At 49.3% G+C, this 24397-nt stretch overlaps 1 protein-coding gene across 1 annotated transcript in view; it reads right to left on the bottom strand.

Annotated features, from left to right (window-relative positions):
* Window positions 1-23390, bottom strand: part of EPHB1 (EPH receptor B1) — a 467658-nt gene extending 444268 nt beyond the window's left edge. The window contains exon 1 of the mRNA XM_003822498.5: window positions 22509-23390. Coding sequence (XP_003822546.3) covers window positions 22509-22566 — 58 coding nt within the window. The 5' untranslated portion in view covers window positions 22567-23390. The remainder of the gene's footprint in view (window positions 1-22508) is intronic.
* Between the last annotated feature and the right edge of the window lie 1007 nt (window positions 23391-24397).

The raw sequence follows: 24397 nt of genomic DNA, 5'->3' as shown, positions 1-24397 counted from the left end.
CATCTTTCCTCTCCACATGGCTCTTAGGAAAGTCAGTGGAATGGAGAACTCCACAAGCTGAGCCAGAAGTGGGGCGGGGAAAAGCATTAAGAAGCCACCTGTTTGAAGAGTGGGTAGGAACATAGGCACAGGACCTCAAGAGGTGTCTGTGAACCTGGCTGCATGTGGCAGACAGTTCTCCCGACTGCCAGTCATTGCACTTTCCCCCTCTGGGCAGGGGCTTGGGATATTGGATCTCATTTCCCTCTATGGATGACCATTCCACCAGGCTTGGGCCAGGAGCTGTCCACCAGAATCAATCGTAACCACCACTATAAGAACAGCTTGTGTTTCCAGAGCACATCCCAGTTTACAAAGCATTTCCCATACATGGGCTCTGATTCCTACTCAACAACCTCTTACTGAAGAGCTCAAAGGGAAAGAGGTTGGACCACATCATCCCCAATGGACAGGTAATGAAACTGAGAATGAAACTTCAGAGAGATTAGGTGGCTTTCCAAGGTCACGCAGCTGGTAAATGTGAGCCAGTTCTCTGACTCCCAATAGCAGCCTCTTGCATGGATTCATACCTTCAGGTCTAAGGCCACGGTGGGGCCAGAAACTACAGAGCTCCATGTGCACTCCTCTGCCAGGACAGGGAAGTGTGCCACCCACTTCCAGCCCTCCACATGGCCTCAGCTCTGCCACGCTGGCCAGAGCCTGGGAACCAGGTGCTGGAAAGCCATGGCACCCGGCCCTCTAAACGGTGAAGGAGCTGTGACGACTAGAATTGCAGGCAATACTGACATTGTTCTACAGAGGAGAGAAAATGTCAGTGAGTACACTGTCCAGTGCCCCCCAATTCCTGGGGCCACAGAGAGGGGAATGGGCTGACTGGGGCCTTCAAACTTTATTTTTATTTACAAAAACAGGCAGCCCATAGTCCATGGTTTACAGAATTTGATTTAAAAAAAAAACTACATTCATATATTACTTACCTTGATTAATCTTTGGTGCCCCCTTAAACTTTGCTCCAAGTGACTGCCTCCTTCATCTTACCCTAGTCCCTGTTCCTCCCTTTTCCCACAAACTGGAATCCTGGTGAGATGGGAGGAAGTCCTGGAGACGGCAGAGAAGGCAGCAGTGGTCCACAGGCCCTTTCCTTGCTCTGCTAGGTCTGCTAGGAATTCGTCCAGACCTGCTCACACTGAGGGTGAGTGCCCCAGGAAGCCCTGCTGCCTAACCACTGAGACGCCTGCGACTCTTGGCCATGATATGTCATGTCAGGTTACTGAACATCGCCCCAGCACACGTGCCTGAATATCAGCTTTTCTAAGCTGCTTAGAACATTGGCCCTCCAAGTCTATGGAAGTAGGCAAGGACTACACACCAGCAATAGATGGGCCAGACAAGGTATTGGCAAGCAGAAGAATGATTTAGGGATCAATTTTCCCAGAGGAGGGTGCCTGGGAATCTGTTTCAAATGAAAAGAGAGATACAGAAGAAATGACAATACTAATAACTACCACGGGCTTTAAACACCTTATCTCATTTATCTCACAACGATCATGTGAGGTGAGTACCACCATCCCCACTTACGGGACGAACACACAGAGGCCATAACTGGGAGGTTATGTAGTTTGTTCAGTGTCAGAGGTGGAATTCAAATCCAGACCTGTCTGAATCCAACACTCAACTGCTTCAGGAAAAAAAATCCAGCCAGGCACGGTGGTTCACACCTGTAATCCCAGCACTTTGGGAGGCGAGGTGGGCGGAGCATTTGAGGTCAGGAGTTCGAAACCAGCCTGGCCAACATGGTGAAACCCCGTCTCTACTAAAAATACAAAAAAAAAAAAAAAATTAGCTGGCTGTGGTGGTGTGTGCCTATAATCCCAGCTACTCGGGAGGCTGAGGCATGAGAATCGCTTGAACCCAAGACGTGGAGATTGCAGTGAGCCGAGATCACACCATTGCACTCCAGCCTGGGCAACAGAGCAAGACTCTGTCTCAAAAAAAAAAACAAAAAAAAAAAAAACAGAAACAGAAAAAGAAAAAAGAAAAAAAGCTGTTCTATCTGTTCAGGAAGCCATTCAGAAGTACCTCAGAGGCAGAAGGACAACGTGCAGAGGACACGGCATGTGGCCCCAGCATTTACCTTTGGTGGTTACTTAATCTTTCTGCATCCCAATTTCCATGCCCCCCAAAAAACAAATGTGTGCTGATAAATAAATATGGCACAATAACAACAACTGTTGAAACTAGGGGCAGGGGCTGCGGCATGGGTGTTCACTTCAGCATACTTTTGACTTTTCTATACTTTTGGAAATATTCATAATAAATTTGGAAAAAAACAAAATGTCCCCAGGTCAAAACTGATATATGACCCCATCAAAGAAAGTCCCTGGCATCAAAATAGCTGAATAAAAACAGCTACATTAAACAGCTGCACCAACCCTCCACAGCATTGTGGGAATATAAATTGGTTCAGCCTTTTTAGAGGGCAACTTGCAACATCCATCAAACTTTGAAACAAGGCACAGTGTTTTCTTAAACTTTTTATTTTAAAGAAATAGCAATCACACAAGAAAGTTGCATGAATGGAACCAGAAACCCCCATATTCCTTTTACCCTGATTCACCAATTTTTAACATTTTGCCACATTTGCTTTTTCATCTTCTCTTTCCCCACCACATATATTTTATGGTACAATAGGATATATCATAATATGATATTACATATATTTTATTATATACACATTTATTATATTATATTCACACATTCATCTGTTTATTTTCCTCCTTGAGCCACCTGAGAGCAGGTTGCATACATCATGGCCATTTACTCCTTAATTCCTCAATATTTGTTTCCTAAGAACAAGAATATTCTCTTATTTGACCACAATGCAGTTATAAATTTGGAAATATTAACATTTTGTTATAATATTTTCATCTAAGGAGACCCACTCCCTGAATTTTGGAAGGCTATATTCCAATTTTGTTTGTTGTCCAAATCATATCCTTTAAAGCAATTTCTTAATATAGGATTTGTTACATTAACTTGTCATGAATCTTAAGTATTCTTTAATCTAGGATAGCTCTTTTTAAAAATTGCTCAAAATAAGTTTGTTAATTTATTTAAAGAGGCTGCTTCCCTGATGCAGAAGTTTAGAGACTGGGACTCTTGATCCAGGCACAACTGAATTTAGTTGTTTTGAGGTGAGGCCTGAGGGTCTGCATTTCTAACAAACTCCCATGGGAACCCAAGCCCTGGCCCAAAGGCCACACACCGAGTGGTGACACCAAAGAAGACCGTCTGTGAAGAGCTGGTCCAGACCACCACAAGATGCACTTGCTTTCCTCTGAATGAAGCTTCATCTGCAATGGCAACTGGACCCTGGGACTTGGGACGCAACAAGATGCAGAGCCTTCCCTCACAGGAACTCCTCCTGGGCTTTCTAGAGCCAGGAAGTCCAAGACAGAGAGGCACAAGTCACTGAAGAAGGCTTTTCTGCAGGTTCCCCATTTCCGATGATTCTGGCCCAGGACAGGGAAGCCTGTTGAGAAGAGAATTCCTATGCCCTGCCTTTTCTATCAGCATCAATCCACTATACCTTCAATAGGTACCTCCTCCTCCAGGAAGCCATCCTGGTTACCATAGCCCACTCTAAACTAACTGTCCCCTGACCTCCTACATCACCGAGCCCCTGGCTATATCACGGAGCACTTACTTGAATGTAATTGCTATTTCAGGTACCTTTTCTTTCCCTTCTCCTTGCTTCTGCTTCTGCTACTTCTCACTCATGATATGCATCCTCATCACTCTCCCCTCTACATGTTCAAGGCCCAGCTTATCCATAAGTATACCCTAGCAAAAAGTCTCTTCAATGACAGATTCCTTGCCTGAACCATCTTCAGGTATCTCCATCCAGCAACAGGTATATCAGTCTGATCTCCACAACCAGACATTCAGGTTTCCTATGCTTCCATTGCTTCTGTTTGCCACAAGTCCCTGGTTTTCTTGCCACGGTGGCATGCGCATCAGCCTCTCCCTGAGTGATCCTGGGCAGTGTGACAGGAGTTCAGTCCATCCATCCATCATTTACTAAGTGCCTACTCTGTGCCAGGCCCCAGGGTAGACTCTGGGGGCCCTCAGGGAGTCTCAGACAGTGGGGGTGCCTGCTTTTCTCAGAGCCAGAAGTGATGCAGCGTCAGCATCAGCTGCATCTTTGCTTTTGAGCATAAAAGGTGCTTGTGGGAAGTGACACAGGGCCCAGCTGATGGGCCCTGATGGTACCACTGCAGCCTTTGCATCCTTGTCATGTGTCACCTCCCCCATGATTACTGTGATCACTGATTGTCATCATGCAAATAACAGCAAACATGGCTGAAGTGCCTACATCATCCCCAGTGTTGGAAAGCCTGTAGAATCCTGAGACTGTCATTGAAAGCTAAGAAATGAGCCAAAGGCATTCTCTATGGCTTGAATGCAACAAGAACCAGAAAAGCTGGAAACCTCTTGGGAGTCAGAGCAGCTGAGAAAAAGGTGATGAACAGCCTCGGACACTCACAGTGTCCTATCAAATGGGCCCAGTCCTGAGAGTCCAGGGCTGGGCTAGGGGGTGCTTCCTCTGCATGGTTTCAGACCACCATTCACAGGACAATCTGTGCAGAAAAATTATACTTTTCTTCTCTAAAAGAAAGCCCCAAACCAAAAGATACCTGTCCCTGGAGAAGCAGGACCCTTGGGAATTTCTAGCTGATTTCTGCTGCCACCACCATGGAGGTACAGCTGCTCCTGCAATGCCAAGTAGAGGCAGGAGAATGCCCTTCCTTTCTACTGAGCAGTGTGATGGAGATGAGATTGGAACTGGAGGGAATGTATGGGAAATAAACACAGAGTAGCACAATCCCAGGTCATGTGAATTATGGCTTCCTGCTGAGGCGCACACACTCCCCTAACAAAAGCCCACTTTCTGAGGTCCTGGCCCCTGTTTGGGGGCATATTTCTTCCCTGATCATAAACCACCATCCATGTTGAGAAGATCATGGCCCATTCTTCCCCACTTCCAGGAATGAGACCCACCCAGCACAGGTACAAATTATGTCTTCTCGGCACAACAGGGCAACCCAAATTGTCTGGAAGTAGTGTGAGTGGGGTCACTCTGTCACCTCCAGACAACCGTCCATGTTGAAAGCAGATCCAAAACAGAAAACCCAACAAAAAAAATGGACAAATATCTAAACATCCATTTCATCGGAGAATATATATGAGTGGCTAATAAACACAAGAAAGACACATTAGGGAAATGCAAACGAAAACAAACGATGAGATGCCATGAGACACCCACCAGGGTGGTTAAAATTTAAAGACTGACAATACCAACTGCTGGTGAGGATGTGGAACAACTGGGGGTCTCATACACTGCTGGAGGAAATGCAAGACACTTCAGCCACTTTGGAAAACAGACTGGCAGTATCTTACCAAGTTAACCTTACACTTACCATATTATCCAGGTATTTCCCCAAACAAAATGAACACCTATTTTTCATTTTGTGTTCACATAAAGACATGTACTCAAATATTCACAGTAGCTTTAATTATAAAAGCCAAAAACTATAAGCAAATGTCCACCAACTGTGAAATGGATAAACCAGTTGTGATATATCTATGCAATGGAATGCTACTCAGCAATAAAAAGAAAGTATAACACATGCCACAAAATAGATGAATCTCAAATACTCATGCTAAGTGAAAGGAGCCAAACAAATAAAGAGCACATACTCTATGATTCCATTTCTATGAGCTTTTAGAAAAGCAAAACAATAGAACCAGAAATTTTATCAGTGGTTGCCAAGGGTCAGCAGTGAAGGGAGGCACATGACAGTGAAGGGACATGAGGGTGATGAGAACGATCTACATCAGGTGTGTAGGGTGGCTACATGACCACACTCATTTGTGAACCCTCACAGAATTGTACATCTAAAACCTATTATATGTAAATTATGCTTCAAGAAAGCCTATTTTTTTTTCCAAAAATGGACCCCAACTCAAGTAACTATTTTCACATCCCTTGAAGTCAGGGCAGACATTCAGCGAGTAGGCACTGGCATAGCCGTCCGTACTTGTTAAAATCCTGAAATGCTTCCACACCTACTGGCAAGTCACTCCTGCCCAAGGCTTCTGAGTTACTCCTGTGCTCTCGTCCTTCTCTGGGTCGTTCTGGATCTCCCTAGGATATCCAACAGCAGGGCTAATACCTGCTCAATAGGGGGCCTCCTGGACCAGCTAAGGTGGACATCCTTTCCGACTGTTTAGGGCCATACTGGGTAAAACTGATTTGGAAAAGATAGATGGTGCAAAGCTGAGCTCTAACTCGGCTGAGGGCCCACTAAGTCGCTGCCAGGTTTATTGTGTTTAGATCATGCATTCTCAGCAAAGGTGAAAACTGATTCCTGGCAAGGAGGAAGACTAAAAAGTCTTAGATCTTATAACGGTTTGTGGCCCACCAAAGGGCCTCAGTACATGAACAGATGTCCACAATATCTGTGCTATTAACATTCACAGGGTGTGGGGTGGTCAGGAAAAAAAAAAGTCTTAAAAAGGCTTCTTAGGCCGGGCGCATTGGCTTATGCCTGTAATCCCAGCACTTTGGAAGGCAGAGGCAGGTGGATCACCTGAGGTCAGGAGTTCAAGACCAGCCTGGCCAACATGGTGAAACCCCGTCTCTACTAAAAATACAAAAATTAGCCAGCCATGGTGGTGCTCGCCTATAATTCCAGCTACTCAGGAGGCTGAAGCCAGAGGATTGCTTGAACTTGGGAGGCAGAGTTTGCGGTGAGCTGAGATCGCACCATTGCACTCCAGCCTGGGGACAGAGCAAGACAGAAAAAAAAAAAAAAAAAAAACCTTCTTAGTAGGGGCAACTATGAGAATAAGGAATAAGGTTGAGAAATGCTGGTTTAGCTGCAAGAACTCTGTGATAGTGAGAACCTGGACACCACAGCCCCAGCCCCTAGACCTGAGAGTGGAATTCTCACCTGGGAGGCTAACCTGTGCAGAGGGTGTTGCAGGCATGTCTAGGTGGGAAGTGAGAGATCAGCTGGGAATGTGGGAAAGGGGGAGGGGCCACACGAGCCCTCACAGTCCTTTATGGGACTCCCCTTCTGGGGAAAAGCAGTCGCTCACTCTCCCTCCTATGAAAGTCTTTAACCCAACTCAACTCAGCAAATACTCAGGAGGACCCCTGAGGACCAGTACCCTGCTAGGCTTAGGCTAAATATATATAGAGAGATGGCTGCAACTAGGACTGCACACTCAAGCCTAGCAGAGAGACACATAGAAACCCAAAGACTCCCACCCTTTGCTCCCAACATCTTATCTTTCCATTCCTATCTGGAGTCCACGATGGCAGAACTGCACCCAAAACATTCGGAGTTTTCAGCTGGTGTAAGTAATGAAGACAACTTCTAAATTAGTAAGTGCTATAGCTGAGTCCCCGGCTTTGTCAAGCTCAGCTGAACCAGAGCCTCCTTGGAAACACTTGCTTTGTACGCCGATACATTATGACAATACTATAATTGTTCTCTCAGTCTTTTCCCAGATATTTAATAACAACGTGAAGTGGGAGTTGCAAAGGTCAGTCCTCCTGTAGAATGAGCGTTGTTCTCATTGTCCTTTCCTGAATAGCATCTTCCATTTGCCAGGCTGTTCTATGCCAGTGAGCCCTGGTGGTGGAGGCCTGGTGCTGTTAAAGAAGCAGCACCACCTACTCAGGGCAGAATATTCTAATTTGCTAAATGGTCCAGTGTCACTGTCTGTCTACATCATCTGCATAAATACACACACACACACACACACACACACTCCTCCTGTGCTACCCACGCTTCAAGCCCGTGAATGGAAAGAATGTTAACTGCCAAAAACCAGAGAAACCAGGTGATATACATATTTGCATACTCACTTGGGCAGTTACTCTTGTGCTCTGGTTAGGTGAGAAGATTTATCTCCTAGGACCTCAGATCAACAGAGTCACATACCTATGTTAAAACTTCCATTATGTTGAAAGCTCACAATAGTTGACAAATGGGTCTCTCTTAGCAGGATGCAGTATGTGAGCAAGGACTAGGAAGCAGCAGTGCCCTGAGCTCTCATCTCTCCTTGGCATGTTCCAATTGCCTGCCTGATCTTGTGGGAGTCATTCCTCCTTAGTGAACCTCAGCTGCCACATCCATTAAATGGACCTAATTCTCTGCCTGTCCAAAGACAGGACTCTCTCCCAATGCTGAGATCTGTGACTCTCTTTCTGAAAACATATCAGAGGGCAGCTTTCAGGAACCACTGGATTATCTGGGGCATTTCAGTGCGAGGGTTGCTCAGAAGTCTGCATGCTCAGATAAGGCAGGGAGTAATGGCATTATAATTCAGAATCCACGTGATGCTGTTAGTAAATGTGCTTCATGTCTAGGCAGGGCGTGGTTTGGTAACTCAAGCACCATAAAAGAGGGCGATGTAGCCCTGGCAGTCTGTGTCAGAGAGTAGCTTTGTACCTAATCCTGAGGGCATGATAGTTGCTAAGGAACCATTGAAATGCAAATGAATTGGCAAATACTTAGCAGCAAGATATCAGAAAAGGGTGAGGAGGAGATGCTCTGAACAAGTTAGTCAGGTGAGTGAAAGGAAAATTACTTTCTCCTGATTGGGAAAAGAAAGCCACGGGTTTTCATGCAGATCAGCAGCATTGTGCTACTGTGTTTTTTTTAAAAAAAAATCTGTTCTTTTTCTGCTTAGCTGGGAATAGAAGAAAGTTGGAGCCAAGAGCAGGGAAGTTGGAAGGGCAAATGGAGCCTTCTTCTGATAAATTCTAAGTACATTTTAGATCACTCTCTCTCTCAAATGAGAAAGAGATATCCAAGGTATGAAAAAAGTAGTCTGCAAATGACTTTGAAGATCTGCCATCTTATACAAGACTCAAAACCTAGGGGGAAAAAGTACATCAAAAACTGTGAATAAATATTCTACTGATGCAAAATGGAAATTCCAGGTGAGACTAGGCCATGATTGAAATAGTGAAAAAGAAGGGAAATGAGCCAGCTCATTGTACCTATGAGTATGCATTTCTTTCATTCTTGTTCTCCAATGGATATCAAATTTAAATGCAGTGGTTAAATTCAGATGCTCTGGTATCTACATTGGAACCAGGGGATTACAGTGAGAAATTATGGCTCTTCGCCCATTGTTCTTCTCATCTTGCCCCTAAATAGGAACCCTCCTCTTTCAGTCTAGTTGAGATGCCCTAATCCAAAAATCACTTTGCCTTTAACCAAACACCACTGCTATCTGCCTGTTCAGCACTTTAAATTTGATCATGATGCTCAGGAAGATACAGAACATCCCATCAAGAAAGAACCTATTTGTCCAGCTGTCTCCAGACCTCCCTTCCTGGGTTTTTAACTTGCCCATCACTTTCTGTTTCCCCATCTCTTCATCTTCAGGACCATCACAGCCACAGATACCTCCTTCTTCTGTCCAGAATCCATATACTTTCCTTTATTGGACATACCATCTCTCTTACTCGGTTGCATAATTTAGCTGTCCCAGGAAGATTGATAGGTGTGGCCTATCAATGGCAAGAATGCCTTCCCAGCACTCATTCTTGCTTCTCCTGGACAAGCACCCTGACAGTTTTGTGACCAGCTCTCCCCCATCTCAGGCCAGGCAGCTTGATGGGTCTGAGCTAGCCCTTCCCCCTCAGCTATAGAGTTTCATAGACACATGACCCAAGCCTGGCCAATGAGTGTATTTCAATCACCCTGGTAATGGAGTTTGGCTCATGGAGAGGCTCAGGACCCAAGGGAAGCCCAGGAGACAAAACTTCTTCAGCATTTGCTAGAGCTACAGGGAGCAAGAATTTATGTTTCTGCTGAAGTTTCAAGAGGATATGAGTTTGAGGCTGCCAGCAGCCACATGAACATCTCATGGGAAAGCCTGTCTGAGGATGAAGTCAACATAAGTGACTGTGCTGATTAGTCTCCATTCATCCCTGCAGATCCATTCTCTACTTTTTTTGCCATTTTCTATGCCTCTGACCTCTATGAACTTCATCAACCAGACTTTCATGCCCTCTGCCTTCTTGTTGAATTCATCATGGGAGGTGCTGGCAGATGATGTTTAAGAGGAGGAGAAAGGGTTCAAGGAATACAAACCCTCCTCCTTCACCCTCCATGCTTGATCTGGGCAGCAGCTGCATTTCTCTATGTCTCATTTCCGTCAGGGAGCTCCTCTGTCACACTGTGGCTCTTGCTAGGTTCTGAGAGCCTTGGGGAGTATCGGCTTCCCACTATTGTCAGTCCCAGGGTACATCCCCATCCTTATTGGTTCCCTTAATATTGTTCACACCTCTGTAGAGAGTCTTTTCATTAAATCCTCCTCAGTAAAGCCTGTGAGAGTGCTGTTTTCTGCTGGGACCTTGACAGATACAGACACAGAACTAAGGAATGAAAACAGGGAGACAGTCCTGAGACAGCACTGTTGCCCTGGATATAATCATAACCAAAGTCCCAAACTTTTTTTTTTCTCTCTCTCTCTCCCTCTCTCTCTCTTACACACACACGCGCGCACACACACACACACACACACACTCCTTCCCCAAATCCTTCCCACTCTAAGTCTGACCCTCTCATTTGGTTTCTCCTAGCAGCTGATGTGAAACTGCTATACCGCATCCATCAGAGTCTATTACATGCCCTATTACAGCCTGTAGTCTGCGTGGCTCTGTCTCCCCCACCAGTCTATTAATCAGTGAGCTCCCTGAAGGAAAGTCTGTGTCTTCTTTATCTTGGTGTTTTCAGTTCCGAGTACAGTGCTTCTCACGTAGATGCTCAATAAATGTGTTCTGTGTGAGTACTTGTGACACTGGTGGCTCCTAGGCAGTGCTGGCAGTTCGGTCTCTCTGCTCTCACTCCCCATTTGCCTCTGTAGAATGTGAGCTCTCAAGTCTGGAAGTGGCTCTGGCCTTACCTGGACACCCCAGAGATGGGGCTGCATCATCTCTCAAGGCAGCCTATTCCATCTCGGTTCAGTTTGACTGAAAAGAATTTTGTAATCAAGCCAAAATCTATCTCCCGTGCAGAGCAAACCTAAGCCCACTTGCTAAGAATGCACTTCGAGTATTCACAGACAGAGAGGGCCTCCCTTCCCCGTTTTAAGTTGTCCAAGCCTGCGCCCATCACTCTCAGTCACATCACTTGTTTACTCCCTTTATAGCCCTTTCCTGAAATTATATGTACATTATTTGTCTTTTTCATGCCTGTCTGTTCCCCCAATAGGATGTATGCTCCCAAGGTCTGTAATATTTCTGGTTTTGTGCCTACTGCCTGGTACATAGTAGGAGATTAACAATATTTGTTATTAAGTGTTGAATGAATGAGGTATCATATCTCCACCCCTTTCCCACCCTTCCCCTAAGTCCCTTTCTAGGTTTATCTAAACCATTGTTCTCCTACCCCTCCTAAAATATTTTCAGTTATTAATTGTTCCAACCCCAAACTCAGTGGTTTTCCACAATTACTACATTGATTTTGCTCAGGAATCTGCAGTTTGGACAGTGTTCTGTGAGGAAAGCTTGGCTCTCCCTACTCAGAGTCAGCAGGGGTGCCTGGAAGGATGGGGTTGCAACAAACTGAAGACTCTTTCATTCACACTTGGCTTCTCGTGCTGGCTGTGGGCTGGGACTTGAGCTGGAGCTGGGGCTAGAAATTCTACGTGACCCCTTCATGTTACCTGGGTCTCCTGACAATGTGGTATCTGGGTGACAATGGCAAGTATTTCAGGAGAAACAGAGAGAGCTAGGTGGAAACTGTGTTGCCTTCTATGACTTCACTCCAAAGTTATGCAGAAACACTTCTGCCATATTCCATTCATTACAGTGAGTCCTAAGGCCAATCCATATTCAAGGGGAGAGGAATGAGGCTCCACATTTTGATAGGAAGAGTATAAAATATTTGCAGATATATTTTAAATGACTACATAGGACATGATCTCAGGTTTTTAAGTGTTTGTTGATCTTTTCCTTCTTGTTATTTATTCATTATGTCATACTTATTGACACCTCCTATGTGCCGTGTGCTGGGGGTGCTATGTGCTGGGGATGCCATGACAATCAGGATAGAACCCATGCTTCAGAGGCTCACGGAGCTGTGGGGTACCCAGCAAAATAAACACACAACTGGAGACCAGTGTGGAATGTGATCCCATAGAGGGAAGCAGAGGCGGCTGTGAGGGCACCCAGAGGGCAACCCAATCGAGTGTGGGACAGGAGAGAAAGCCTTCCAGGAGGAAGCGATCACTGTGGTGAATTCTGAAGAATAATTTAGGGTTAGCCAGAAAAGAACAGTAAGACATGCAACACAAACAGAGCAAGCAGGTGCAGACCCAGAGGCACATGGGACAGATGAGTCAGAAGGGCCTCTGTGTGGATGAAGTTAAGGAGATGCCCAGGGCATGTGCAGCTGTGCAGCACATGCACCTGTGGACATGTGTGTGTACACATGTACTTGTGTGGAGCTGGGAAAGGAAGTGCTGCTGGGCAGGAGGGCAGGAGGCAAGGTGGACCCAGGTGATGTAGGGTCTTGCAATGATTGGCCCTGAAGGTGCTAGGGAGCCAGCAATGGATTCACACCTGTGGTGTGACCAGGATTAAACCAAATACTACATTATGGTTTGACACCCAAAGTGTGTTCTGACCAGTGCCTGCCCCAGGCCTCTGAGCACCTGTCCAAAATGCGGTGGATTTTCTGATACTGACACCTTGTTCCTTGCCATCTAGTTTACAGCCTGCATTCCACCATCCCAAACCATTTGGAGGCATTGTCAAAGGAGCTGAGAGCATCCCCGGATGGGCTTTCTGGTCCTGTGACAACGGCCCCCAGGAGCAGACAGCCCTGGAGGAACCTGCACAGATAGTTCAGCACCAAGAATTCATGTGAAACCACCTGGAATGAGGCCCCTTCCCAATCCCCCACCCCCAGCTCACCTCCCGGCTTCAGCCTCAGCGTCAATGAGAAAGCCAAGGGCAAAGGTCCTATGTTGATGTGCTGGAAAAATACCAAGAGGAAAACAACAGAACAATTAACTGCAAGGCCCAGCTGCCTTTCACAGATAAGGTATTCTCTCTGCTGCCACCGTCAATGAAGCCACCTGCAATTATTCCTCATCCTCCTGCTCAGCCCTTTCCACTGCCACGGCTCCAAGGGGGACTGGCCACTGTCCAGTAGGACTAGGATGCTGAGGGATTTCTCTCCTCAACATCCCCCCACATGTTCTTCCATGCTCAAAGTTGATGCCAAATCCTAGTGTCCTCCTCTGATGTCATAAGTCTGCACCTGGCCAGATGGATAAAAGCAGCCAGAGCTCAAGAAACAACATGGCCCCAGGCCAAGGGTAAGCAGGACACAGTCCACAGAGAAGAAGTCGTAGAAGTGCCCAAAAACAAAAAGCAGCAGCTGGCCCTTCCTCTGGAAGGTGAGCCTATGAAGGGAGTACCAGAAGACCTGCGCTGTGCCCTGATTCCTCCCCCCAACACACACCCACCAAGATCCAGGCACAGATGCCAACTGCAACCATCTAAGCAACACAGCTTATCAAAGACAATATCTAGATGGACATTGATATGGATTAGCTGTGTCCCCACCCAAATCTTAACTTGAGTTGTAGCTCCCAGATTTCCCATGTGTTGTGGGAGGGACCAACGCCAAGGGAATTGAATCATGGTGGCCGGTCTTTCCCCCTGCTATTCTGGTGATAATGAATAAGTCTCATGAGATCTGACAGGTTTATCAGGGGTTTCCACTTTGCTTCTTCCTTATTTTTCTCTTACCACTGCCATATAAGAAATGCTTTTCACCTCCCACCATGATTCTGAGGCCTCCCCAGCCATGTGGAACTGTAAGTCCAATTAAACCTCTTTTTCTTCCCAGTCTCAGGTATGTCTTTAGCAACAGCATGAAAATGGACTAATACAGACATGCAGCAAAAAAAAAAAAAAAAAAAAAAGCCAATAATGACCACAGTGGGGGGTCTGACTCGCAGGGGCACATGGGAAAGGCAATGTGTAACAGGGAAATGCAAACCGAGAAGGAAAAAGTTTTCCTCCAGCTGTGGAACAGGTGGGACAACTCCAAAGAGTGAGAAGAGAGCCTGTCCACAGGGTCCGAGCATTGACACCAGAGCAGGACTGTCTGTGCCTTTGATGGCAACTGGCAGGACAAGGATAGACAGCTCCTGGGTAACACATACTCACTGATTTAATTCACAAATAAGCAAAGTTAAATGGAAAAGGTGACTGTACTGGGAGACAGAGGCCCAGGGAGTTCGGCAAACTTTGGTTTGAAACTTCTCTCTTGAGCCAGTTAACTTCTCAAAGCCTCAGCTACCTCATCTGTAAAATGGGAGAAAAAAATGCTTAGATACAAAGGATATGGGGACCAATATGTACAAAGGGACCAGCACATGACAAATGCTCAATGAGTGGTTGGGAGCATAATCTAATCCTGGATCCAGCATTGCCAGCCTGTAGGACTCCTGGAAAGTTTTTTCCCTTCCCTAAAACCGACCTCCAGTCCTGCTTCTGACATGTCATGTCAAGACTGTGCAGACAAGCCTGATCCCTTGCTGGCTCCCTCAGGCTTACATGGCCCCCGTAATCAGTCCCAGGGACCTCAGAAGTTATTGCCAAGCTACAGCCTTGGACCCATGCTCCCCTCGCTTGTCCCCTCCCTTTCTGGCCACCTGCCTCTGCCCATTTCTCTGTTCATTATCACCTTCACAGGGAAATGGAGAAGCAGAGCAAGGAGGTTAAATTCAAACAGTCATTTTGTCACTTGCTGCCAGGAAGTGGGAGGGGAGAGATGAGAGACGCAGGGCCTCAGGTGCAATCTGTGGGCAGAAATGAGTCCTGGTAATTCTCAGAAAATCTCCTATGTGTTTCCACATTGGCCCAGTTCTGTTACAGAGAACTCTGGGGGAACCTTCCATGAGCACCCTCCTTAAGCAGCTGCTAGTGGTGCTGTCTGCAGGTGCTGGGATTTCACCTGACCTGGAGAAACATCTGTACTGGTGATGGAGGGGGAAACAGGACCTTCTTTATCACCTTTTCCCTCTTTTGGCAAGCAGATCATCTTGAAACCTGAATCACCAGCAGGGTCATTATAGTGTAGTGAAGGGCCCCCAGATCTTCAGCTTTGGGCATCCTCCCACAGAGCTAACACTCCATGCTTGCTGGAGAGTGAGTGAGCAGATGAATAAGATGCTTTTCCTGCCCTAGAAGGCTGAGAGCATAATGAACCCATTTGCTAGGCTGTCAAAATGAAATCTTCTCATTCACAAAGTTAGAAGTAAACATACAAGCCAGTTACAGTGAGAGGCATCTGGCAGATAATGCTACATGGTACCAGTGGGGACCATGACCTCAATCCTGTCTGCACCACCTGCACAAGCCTGGGCCTGCTGCTGGCCAGTGGGAGGTCCCTAGAATACAGTCTTCCTCGTGGAGGGCACTAGGCTTTCTCATGGAGGGCACTTAGTCTTCTTGATATTGGCTAAGCTCATTCTTTCCGATCCCTGATGTCTGAAAATCAGATCCTGAGCTGCTTCCTACAGAACGCCTGACAGGCTATGAGGATCCAAGCCCCACCCATGATTTGCCAAAGGGTCACCATGCCTCAGATTGGACTTTATCTACAATTGTCAGCCCCTGCTTCTTTTTTTTTTTTTTTTCGTGAGACAGAGTCTCGCTCTGTCACTCAGGCTGGAGTGCAGTGGCACAGTATTTTTTTGTTTTTTTGTTTTTTTTAGCAGAGATGGGGTTTCACTGTGTTAGCCAGGATGCTCTCAATCTCCTGACCTCGTGATCCGCCCGCCTCAGCCTCCCAAAGTGCTGGGATTACAGGCATGAGCCACCGCGCCCGGCCTGTCAGCCCCTGCTTCTACCACTGCTTCTACCCTGGGGTGTGCACCCACTCCAAGTCCCTGCTACTCTCTCTACCATAATGATCCTTCCTCCAGTCTATTTAACAATGAGAAAACTGAGGCACAAGGAGGGACAGAGCTAACCGTCCACTTGTTTGCTTCCTGTACTTTAAGTCAGATAGAAAGTGGTTTTCCATCAACAAAGAAGAACCAACCCACTGCCCTCGAGGCCTCCCTGGAAAGTGTGTTCCCAACTTTCTAACCCCCAGGGGAATGATCAACAAAAGCCAGCAAAGTGGCTCTAATACATCAGATATCAGGGACCTTTGATGGAGCAGATGGTCCTGACCTCACCACTCAATGCCCTCCACCCCAGCATAGTTAAGCACTCTGACCCAAGGGCCCCACCTACAGCTGCCACTTGAAATGGAATCTGCAGAAGAAGCTGAAGAATTTCTCATGCAAAATTTTGCTTTTAAATATGAAATCTTTCCCAAGGTATTACTTTATTATTACAGTCATTTCCTCAGAAGGGCAGACATCGAATGCTCTGTTTCTCCACCATCTTTGGAGACATGGAAATCTGATAGAAATATTCAAGTTGCTTAAGTGGCTAGTGCATAAGAGGGAAACATAAAAAGAGCTCTTCCAAGGAATGCAGACTCCTGGAATCCAGGTGCAGGAACACGCTCTTGACAGTCAATGGAGGACAGGTAAGGGTTCGGTGTGCCCCCTCTGCTGCCCCCAGAACACATAGGGGTCCCAGGTTCATCTCCTTTGGGGACACTTCTCTGCTGATCATTTCTTCTTTGGAAGGGCTGGTCAGGGCAGAGAGAGGAACGAATATACCAGTCCTTACTAGAAAGGCTGCAGGACAGGTCTCCAGCCCTGTGTCTATGAGTGTATAGGGCTGCAATAGGGGTGGGAATAGTGGAGTTAGGAGGAAGGTGCAGAGACAGAGCTACATGGAAACTGGAGCTTGATCTGAAGTGTTGAGGTTGTCTGAACATTTTGCTCATCTCTTCTTGCATGACCATGGAAACCTAAGCCCCCAGTGAGTCAATGAAGTCTCCAATGCCCAGTGGCAGAGTCAGCACTAGAACCCTTCCCTCCCCTAGATTCCAGCTGATATGAGTCTTCCTTCATGCAAAGCCTTCAAAAGTGGTGGAGCAAAGTGGCTAAAAATATAGACTACAGAGCCTGACTGCCTGGGTTCAAATCCAGGCTTGGCCACTTACTAGCTGTGTGACCTTATCAAATTACTTAACTATTATATATCTCAGTCTTCTCATCTAAAAAGTGGGAGAGGAGTTGATTATAATAATACCTACCTGATAGGTTTTGTAAGGATTAAGTGAATTAGATCTCATCAGCAGTTTCCAAATATACTGGTGCCAGGCTGTCTGCATGTGAATCATTGGGGCCCTTTGGTAAAATGCAGATCCCCGGGCCATTCTGATTCAGCAAATGCAGAGTTGGGCAAGACCTATTAGGACTTCTGACTGCAACCTGGTTTAGAAACATTCCCCTTGGCAGTGTTTCCAGGAAGCACATACATCAGGATCTCCAGGAAAGCCCACTTAAAATGCTGATTTTTAGGATCCATCCAAACCTGCTGAGCTTTTAGGGTTAGGACCCAGGAGTCTGTAGCAAACTGCCCAGGTAAGATACTACCTGAAGTCTGGGAAACACTACCTGAGCTGGTATTCCCCTCTTTGGGCTTCCAAAATTGCCCCTACCTTTTGCCCATGCTAGAAAAACACTACACATCTAAGCCTTAGTGATACTAAGAACATTTAAGGATTAGCTATATATTATTTTAAATTTAGTAATATAAACGTATCTTTGATTTTAATAGCATCTTACTTTCTTTTTAATCTAGTACAGAGTGTGTCCTTATATTGGGTATTACTTGTCCCTACTCCTATAGTTGGAATAAGTGGGCAACATGACCCACTCAACAAAGAAAGACACTGGCCAGGTGGACTGGGTAATTTTTCCAAGCAACAGAGCTGGGAGATGAAAAGGCAGGTGGAGTACTCTGGCTTCATGATCCTGCTATCTGTCACCACCCATGTTGATTTCATCTCCATCCTCATGGCCAGACCTCCCTCCTGACCCATATATTCCTTTCATTGCCCCGAGTTCACAAAATTTATTCAAGCAACTAAAGAACATGTAGTTTCTACTAAATAGGAAGCACACATGCTAGATCCAGAGGAGGGGGTCATGGTGCTGTCCTGTGTCCCCTAGCATCGCCCTTCTTCTTTGGTCCTATTTGCTTTATCAAAGATTACTTCTCGATGGGTAAAATTAAATGAGAACCATACCATGCCTCTGCCTCATGGGCTTTTCTTATAGCACACCTTGGTCATCGGTACCCATTCTTGTGAAAAAACAAAGTAGGGGCTCTGAGATCTGGGTCTGGGTTGCACAAGTCAATAGAAGGCAGAAGGGGCTGGAGCCGGACACTGTGTGACCTAGCAGGCCCTCCCCAGGCTCGGGAGCATCACAAGCTGCTGGCAGCTCTCTTCTACTAACCCAGAAGGTTTGAGCTGGGACTGAGTCTGGGCCTCTGCAGTTGTTTACATTGCCAAGACTTTTCCCAAGCCATTGCCCAGAGCTGCATTGCCCTCCCTCGCCAGCATTCCATGCGTGGCTTGAGGAGGCAGCTCCACAAACACTGAGTAATGGTGATCGTTCCACTTTGCACAAAAAATAAAATCAGCTAATACATGGAATTTTCTCAAATTTGCTTTTCTTTCTCAGACATTTTTAAAAATCTTTGGTGCCTGCTACTGCTTGTAGGCTCAAGCACGTTCATGGACACCAAAAACAGATGCACACACAGCAAACAAATATTAACAGAAAATGCAGAAACAGCCAATCACTGCCTAGCCTTGTGGCCTGTTGAAGACACGTGGGCTTAGTTTGGGGTTTTCCACCACAAACATGTAATGGAAATGTAACTGTGTCCAAAATGTGTACAGTGAAATTCAGTGCCCTAGCATTTCACGTTGGGGCACGCCACAAAGGGGCACAGTAATTTAGTCGTGCACTCATGCATCAGCAATGCCTACTGGGAACCCACTACTTGTCAACCCTTGAGAAATCTACTACTCAAATACATGTGGACATCCAAGGGTGCCAGGGCCAGGACTTCACTCTAGGCTACACAAAAGAGCAGGTCTCCTGGGAGTATTCCCATCAGCCAGTGTGCCACACTCTGAGGCCTTCTGCAGGTGCATGGGTACTCCCTGGACACAGGGAGTGGGGTTGGGAGAATGCTACGAGTAGTTAGCAATTTCAGGTTGCTGCCTCCCAGGAGGGCCAATGTGCTTAGTCCAGGGATGCCTCTCTCTGAAGGTGGATGTCCTCTGCTGCTGTAGAAAAGCCTCCAGAGAAGCCCAGGTTTCCAGATCCTATCCCAAAGGGCACAAGACAAGGGGCAGCTCAGAGAATGCAAGCAGCTGCCTTCGCTTCACAGACACCAGCAGCCCATTCTCAACAAGCTCTCAGAGCAGGTGGGAAAAGGCACCGGTGGGCTTGAAGAGGCAGTTGTTTGTCAGGACGCTGAGCAAAGAGGCCTGGCTTTGTGTCCAGAAGGCAGGAGGATGTCAGCATTCTTGCCACCACAGCCTGCCTTACTCCCTTCTGAAGACAGACTTAGCCCCAGCAAATCTTTTCCTTGTAGTGGCATCTCTCTCCTCACACAGCAGAACTGGCTGGAAATGCGGGAGTGTGGGGGGAAAGGAGGGAAGAGGAGCTTTTTTTCAGTCCGGGTTTCCTACACCCTAAGCCAACAGTCCTCCTGCCTGATTACGAGAATTTGAGCCCCCTCCCCTCCCCTCCTCTGCCCCTCTGGCCAACAACCAGACCCCGTTCTCCCTCCTTCCACCCAGGCAGGGGGTGTCTTAGGGCCCTGCCTTCCTCTGGCCACATCTCCTTACCTGGCCCATGATTGTCACTGTCCCTTTGTCCCTGCCCTGGCCTGGGCTGAGGGCCCCCTGGCCTCAGAGCAATTTGCCCTGGATGGCAATGCCTCACTGAAATTCCACCGCAGACCCCAGGGGAAAGCAGACAGACACATGAGAGTCTGAAATCAGCAGGGAGAGGCGCCCCCTGACCACAGCCGAGTTTGGGAGGGACCTGCTCTCCGTAGGCAGCTCATTGATCCACTTTCTGATCACTATTCCTCACTCATCACGAGACAAATAACGCTGGCCCCAACCCAGCCAGGCAGGCGGGAAGGCGGCTCCGTGTGTAGAGAGTAGAAAATGAGCCTGCCTGTGTTCATTCTAGGAGAGGAGGGAGTGAATGGTGTGTAATATCCCTGCGTACTGAGTAGGGACCAGGGGGCTGCTTTAATATTCTGCTGAATGTCGCGTTTCTTTTAACCCTTGCTGGAGAGATTTTCAGCCCACAGAGTCAGGCTCCTTCCTGTCAGGCCACTGGCAAAGTTTCCAGGCTGCAGCAAGGGAAGCCACCGCACCGGCGGTAAGTGGCTCCGGAAGGCCTGGGCGTCAGGGCCCTGCCTACCTGGCTGGGCTCTGACACAATGGCACCCGCGGGCAGCTTCCGGCAAGCAGACAGGGACCTCTGGCTAGCCAAGAAGAGGGGCAGGGAGGAAACTGACCACGTCCTCATGCCTGCTGTGTTTCCATACGTTTGCTCTCCAAACTACTTCGCTTGCATGCACAGGAACCCAATGCCGAGAGCACGCTCCCCAAAGTGGGCACCCATCTCCTCCGAGACCCGGCCACTGAACCTCTGGGGGCGCAAAGAGCCGCGGGCCGGACCGAGCCTCGGACCTGCATGACGCCACCCCAATGCTGCAAGTCCAGTCTGGAATTGCCCTTGCAAATGCGCTCACCCTGGCTTTCCTGCCCGGTTTGGGGGTATATATCCCCTTGAATTTCCAATTTCAACTGCTCCCACACGTGTCTCTCAATAAGTCAAACCCAGGCATCCCTGCGCCCCGGTGTTGACGGCACTCCACACGGCTCCAGTCTTCTCCTGCACGTTCCAAAAAACAAACCCCTCCTTGCTCCCCTCCCTACAAAGCCCAGCAGTCCCTGAGGGCAGCAGGAGACTGAGGGCAGACAAAAAGCCACCTTCGGAAAAGCAAGCGAGAGCTTTCTAGGCATTAATCGCCGCACCCCCACGCCGCCACCAGAACAAACGTGGGATGCGGTGGTCTTCGCCAAAAGGGAAGGGAATCTTAGCCGCGCCTCAGGGCCCGGAATGCCCCTCCAGCTTCACTTCCAGAAGGGCAGAGCTTTCCGGAATGGCGGGGGGCACCAAACCATCGTGTTTGGGGGAGTTTCCACTGGGCAACCGGTCACAGTTTCGCGAGGAACGAGTAACAAGCGGAGCGAGCTCCCAGATGGGAACGCTGCGCGGTCGCCAAGAGCTGCTCCTCCCCGGCTTGGAGTCCCCCAGAGGAGTCCCACCCGGAGCAGGACACCGGAAAGTGGGGCTGCTAGCCGGACTGCGGCAGCGCATCACCCCTAGAGTTGGTTTTCTCCCGACAACTCCAACTCCGCTCTCCCGCGGAGCTGTGTTCCCAGGAGGCTGCCGCGGCCGCTGCTAGGCTGCAAAGAACAGGGGCGGGGGAAGGGGCGGGAGGCGGGGAGCTGGGCCGGGATTTCCCACAGGGATTCGCGAGCGCTACCGAGCGCCCAGGCTCCCCGCCGCGCCGGGCACGGTGTCTTTGGAGCGCGCTTTCCCAGCCACCAAGCCGGAGGCACCGCCAAGTCTGAGCTGGCAGAGAGTGACGCTGCCCGACGACTCCCGGCCGCCGAGTATCCTCTCCGGGGTGGTGGAGAGGCTGGGAGACTTTAGGTAGGACCGACCACTCACCCCAGCCCACTCCTGTTCCAAGGCTCAAGAGGCGAAAAGGGTTTCCACCTCTCCCCGACTGACCCTGGAAACGTGCAGTCCCGCAGGCGCCCGGACCACCAGACTGGTCCCCAAGGGTACGGCCAATGAACTCCACCCCTCTCCTTCGGCGGCCACTTGCGGGATACCACGGCAGAGCTTCTCCGGCCCCCGCGCGCAGTGCTTGCACGCCAAGCAGAGTCCACTAGCCCGTGGACTGCGAGCTGGGGAAAAGGAGGTGGCGCGCGGCTGCTCAGAAGCGTATCCGTGCCTGGGAGCAGACGGGCGCCAGTACTCCAGGAGCCGGATGGCCAGAGGCACCCCTTTCTCCCCAACGCCCAGCTCTGGCTCTGCCCCAGCGCTAAGGAGCATGCACCGCAATGCAGCGGACTCCGAGCTCTCCGAGCGGGGGCTGCGGGAGACCGAGGCTACTAGGGAGTGCCGGGGCGAGGAAGCCGGGGGACTCGCGAGCCAGTTTCGGGCGCTAAGAGCCAGCCGGGGGCGCTCTGGTGGGTGCCGCCCAAGCCCCGCGCTCGGCAGCGGCCGAGGCTCCCAAACCTCCTCGCCCTCGGGTCCCGGGATGCCTGCACCGCAAAGCAGCCAGAGGAACCCCGCGAACCGCGGAGCACAGCAGTCCCGAGGCGGCCGGCACCAGCAGCCAACTTGCTCCGTGGAGGGTACGTTACCTTCCATCGCAGCCACTGCGGATGCCAGGAGGAGCAGTAGCAGATAATCCAGGGCCATCGCCGGCCGGCGGCCCCCAGGCCGAGACCAAGCCGAGGCAGCAGCGCCGGGAGAGCGCCGCGTCCCAGGGCGCCGCTGCGCTCTCCGCGGGTGGCTTCTCGGTATCCTTTCGCGCTCTCGCCCGGACCGGACTTCCCGGAGCGCTGCGTGGGCGTGGGCAGGAGTGTGTGCGCGTGGGGCGGTGCGGGCGCGCGTGGGTGTGGGTGTGCATGTGTGTGTGTGTGTTTATGGGAGAGGTGGGTGTGTGCGTGCGTGTGTGAGAGAGAGAGGGCGAGGGAGAACGAGCCTGGGAGAGCGCGCGAGAGCGAGTGCGTCCTGGTGTCACATTGCTAGCTACAGCGGAGCCTACGGGAGGACGGAGCCGGCCACACTGACGCGGGAGGGAGCGGGATCCCCCACCATCAGCTCTCTCCCCACCCCTAACACCTCCTGTCCAATCAAGGAATCAAACCTGCAAAATTCCCCCGGCCAATCAGGCGCGAGCACCTCCTTACACTGGCATTGTTAGTTTAAGAAAAACTTTTGCTTGCAAGGCTGTGCGGGAGGGCTCGGAAGGCGCTAGGAGGGGTCCGGGCTCCCCCTCGTGGTGCTCTCGGAGAACCGCAGCGGCCCGCCCAACTCACCCTGTCCCCACATAGGGGGCCCAGCGAAGGAGCTGGGGAGGCCTGGTGCCCTTACATCCCACCCAGGACTGGATCCGCTTTAAATGATCAAATGAGCCTTCGTTCATCTTCTCTGTGACAAGAGCACCCTGCCTACCCTGTTTAGAGCAACTCCAGGGGCGCACCCGTACCTCTCCTCCAGAGCTCTTCACTCTCTAGCATGGGTTGGTATTTACTAATCGATTTTGTTTATCGTGGGGTCTCCCCCTTATTAAAATGGGGTCACCATTTTCGGATTCTTGCCTATTTTGTTCACTGCAGAATCCACAGTTCACAGAACAGTGCCTGGCCTGTGGGAGGCATAGTACATGTCCGTCGAAAGAATGAATACTGTTCAGATAACCTGTGGGCACTTGCTCCAGGGTCCACAGGGAACCGGACTTGCTTCCTGTCCAACGTTTCACAGTTCTTTTTCTGCAGAAGCCTCTGGTTGCCTTTAGTGTTCACTTCCCAGTGCATTGTGAACTTCCACAGAGGGCCCTGACCCCAGAGGACAGCTCAGCGTGGGGAGACCAGGAGTCACACAGTCAGCTATAAAACAGAAGAGCCTGCAAGAGGGCTCTCCCAGGCCGGTGCAAGGCGAGGTGCACTGTTGCTGTGGGCCAGGCCTTCAGTGTGGGTGGGAAGGACTTAGGCAGCAACTGGGGATGCAGCCTTGGAGATAGGAGCAATTCTCCCAGGCTCAGCTCTCACAGCTACACTTTATCTTCCTGTTTCTGGAGATGGTCAAGGGTTCTAAATCAGAAACTCACCTTGAGGCTGTTATATGTTATGCTGGAGATGTGTCCTTCCCTCCTCTCCCGCCCCCCCTACATACCTGATGATAGTCTGGTCCTACAGGGTCAGGGATGACCCGTTAGGTTCCCCACCCCTCCTCCTACGCCTCTCACCTTGGAGGCACCAATCCTTTCCCCTGGTCTGTGAATGAGCTAACAGTGGGCAGATGCGATATTTCCCTTTGGGATGACTCTCCTTTCTGGGCTTTTCAGTTCCCCACACCCCCCACCTCTGCGTGTCTAGTCTCTCCTTTGCTGGGACTGCTTCCTCTCCACCACAGCCAGACTCAAGTCCCCCAATCCTGACAATTCTTTCCTTCCCTGGCTCTGACTCAGGCTGCCTTCCTCCTCCCCTCCCCTCCCTCCTACCCCACCTCTGTGCCTGAAGGGAAG

Source organism: Pan paniscus, chromosome 2 (assembly GCF_029289425.2).
Source record: "Pan paniscus chromosome 2, NHGRI_mPanPan1-v2.0_pri, whole genome shotgun sequence".
NCBI classification, from domain to species: domain Eukaryota; kingdom Metazoa; phylum Chordata; class Mammalia; order Primates; family Hominidae; genus Pan; species Pan paniscus.
The sequence above is the reverse complement of the archived record's forward strand: the minus strand, read 5'-3'. Positions and strand labels throughout refer to the sequence as shown.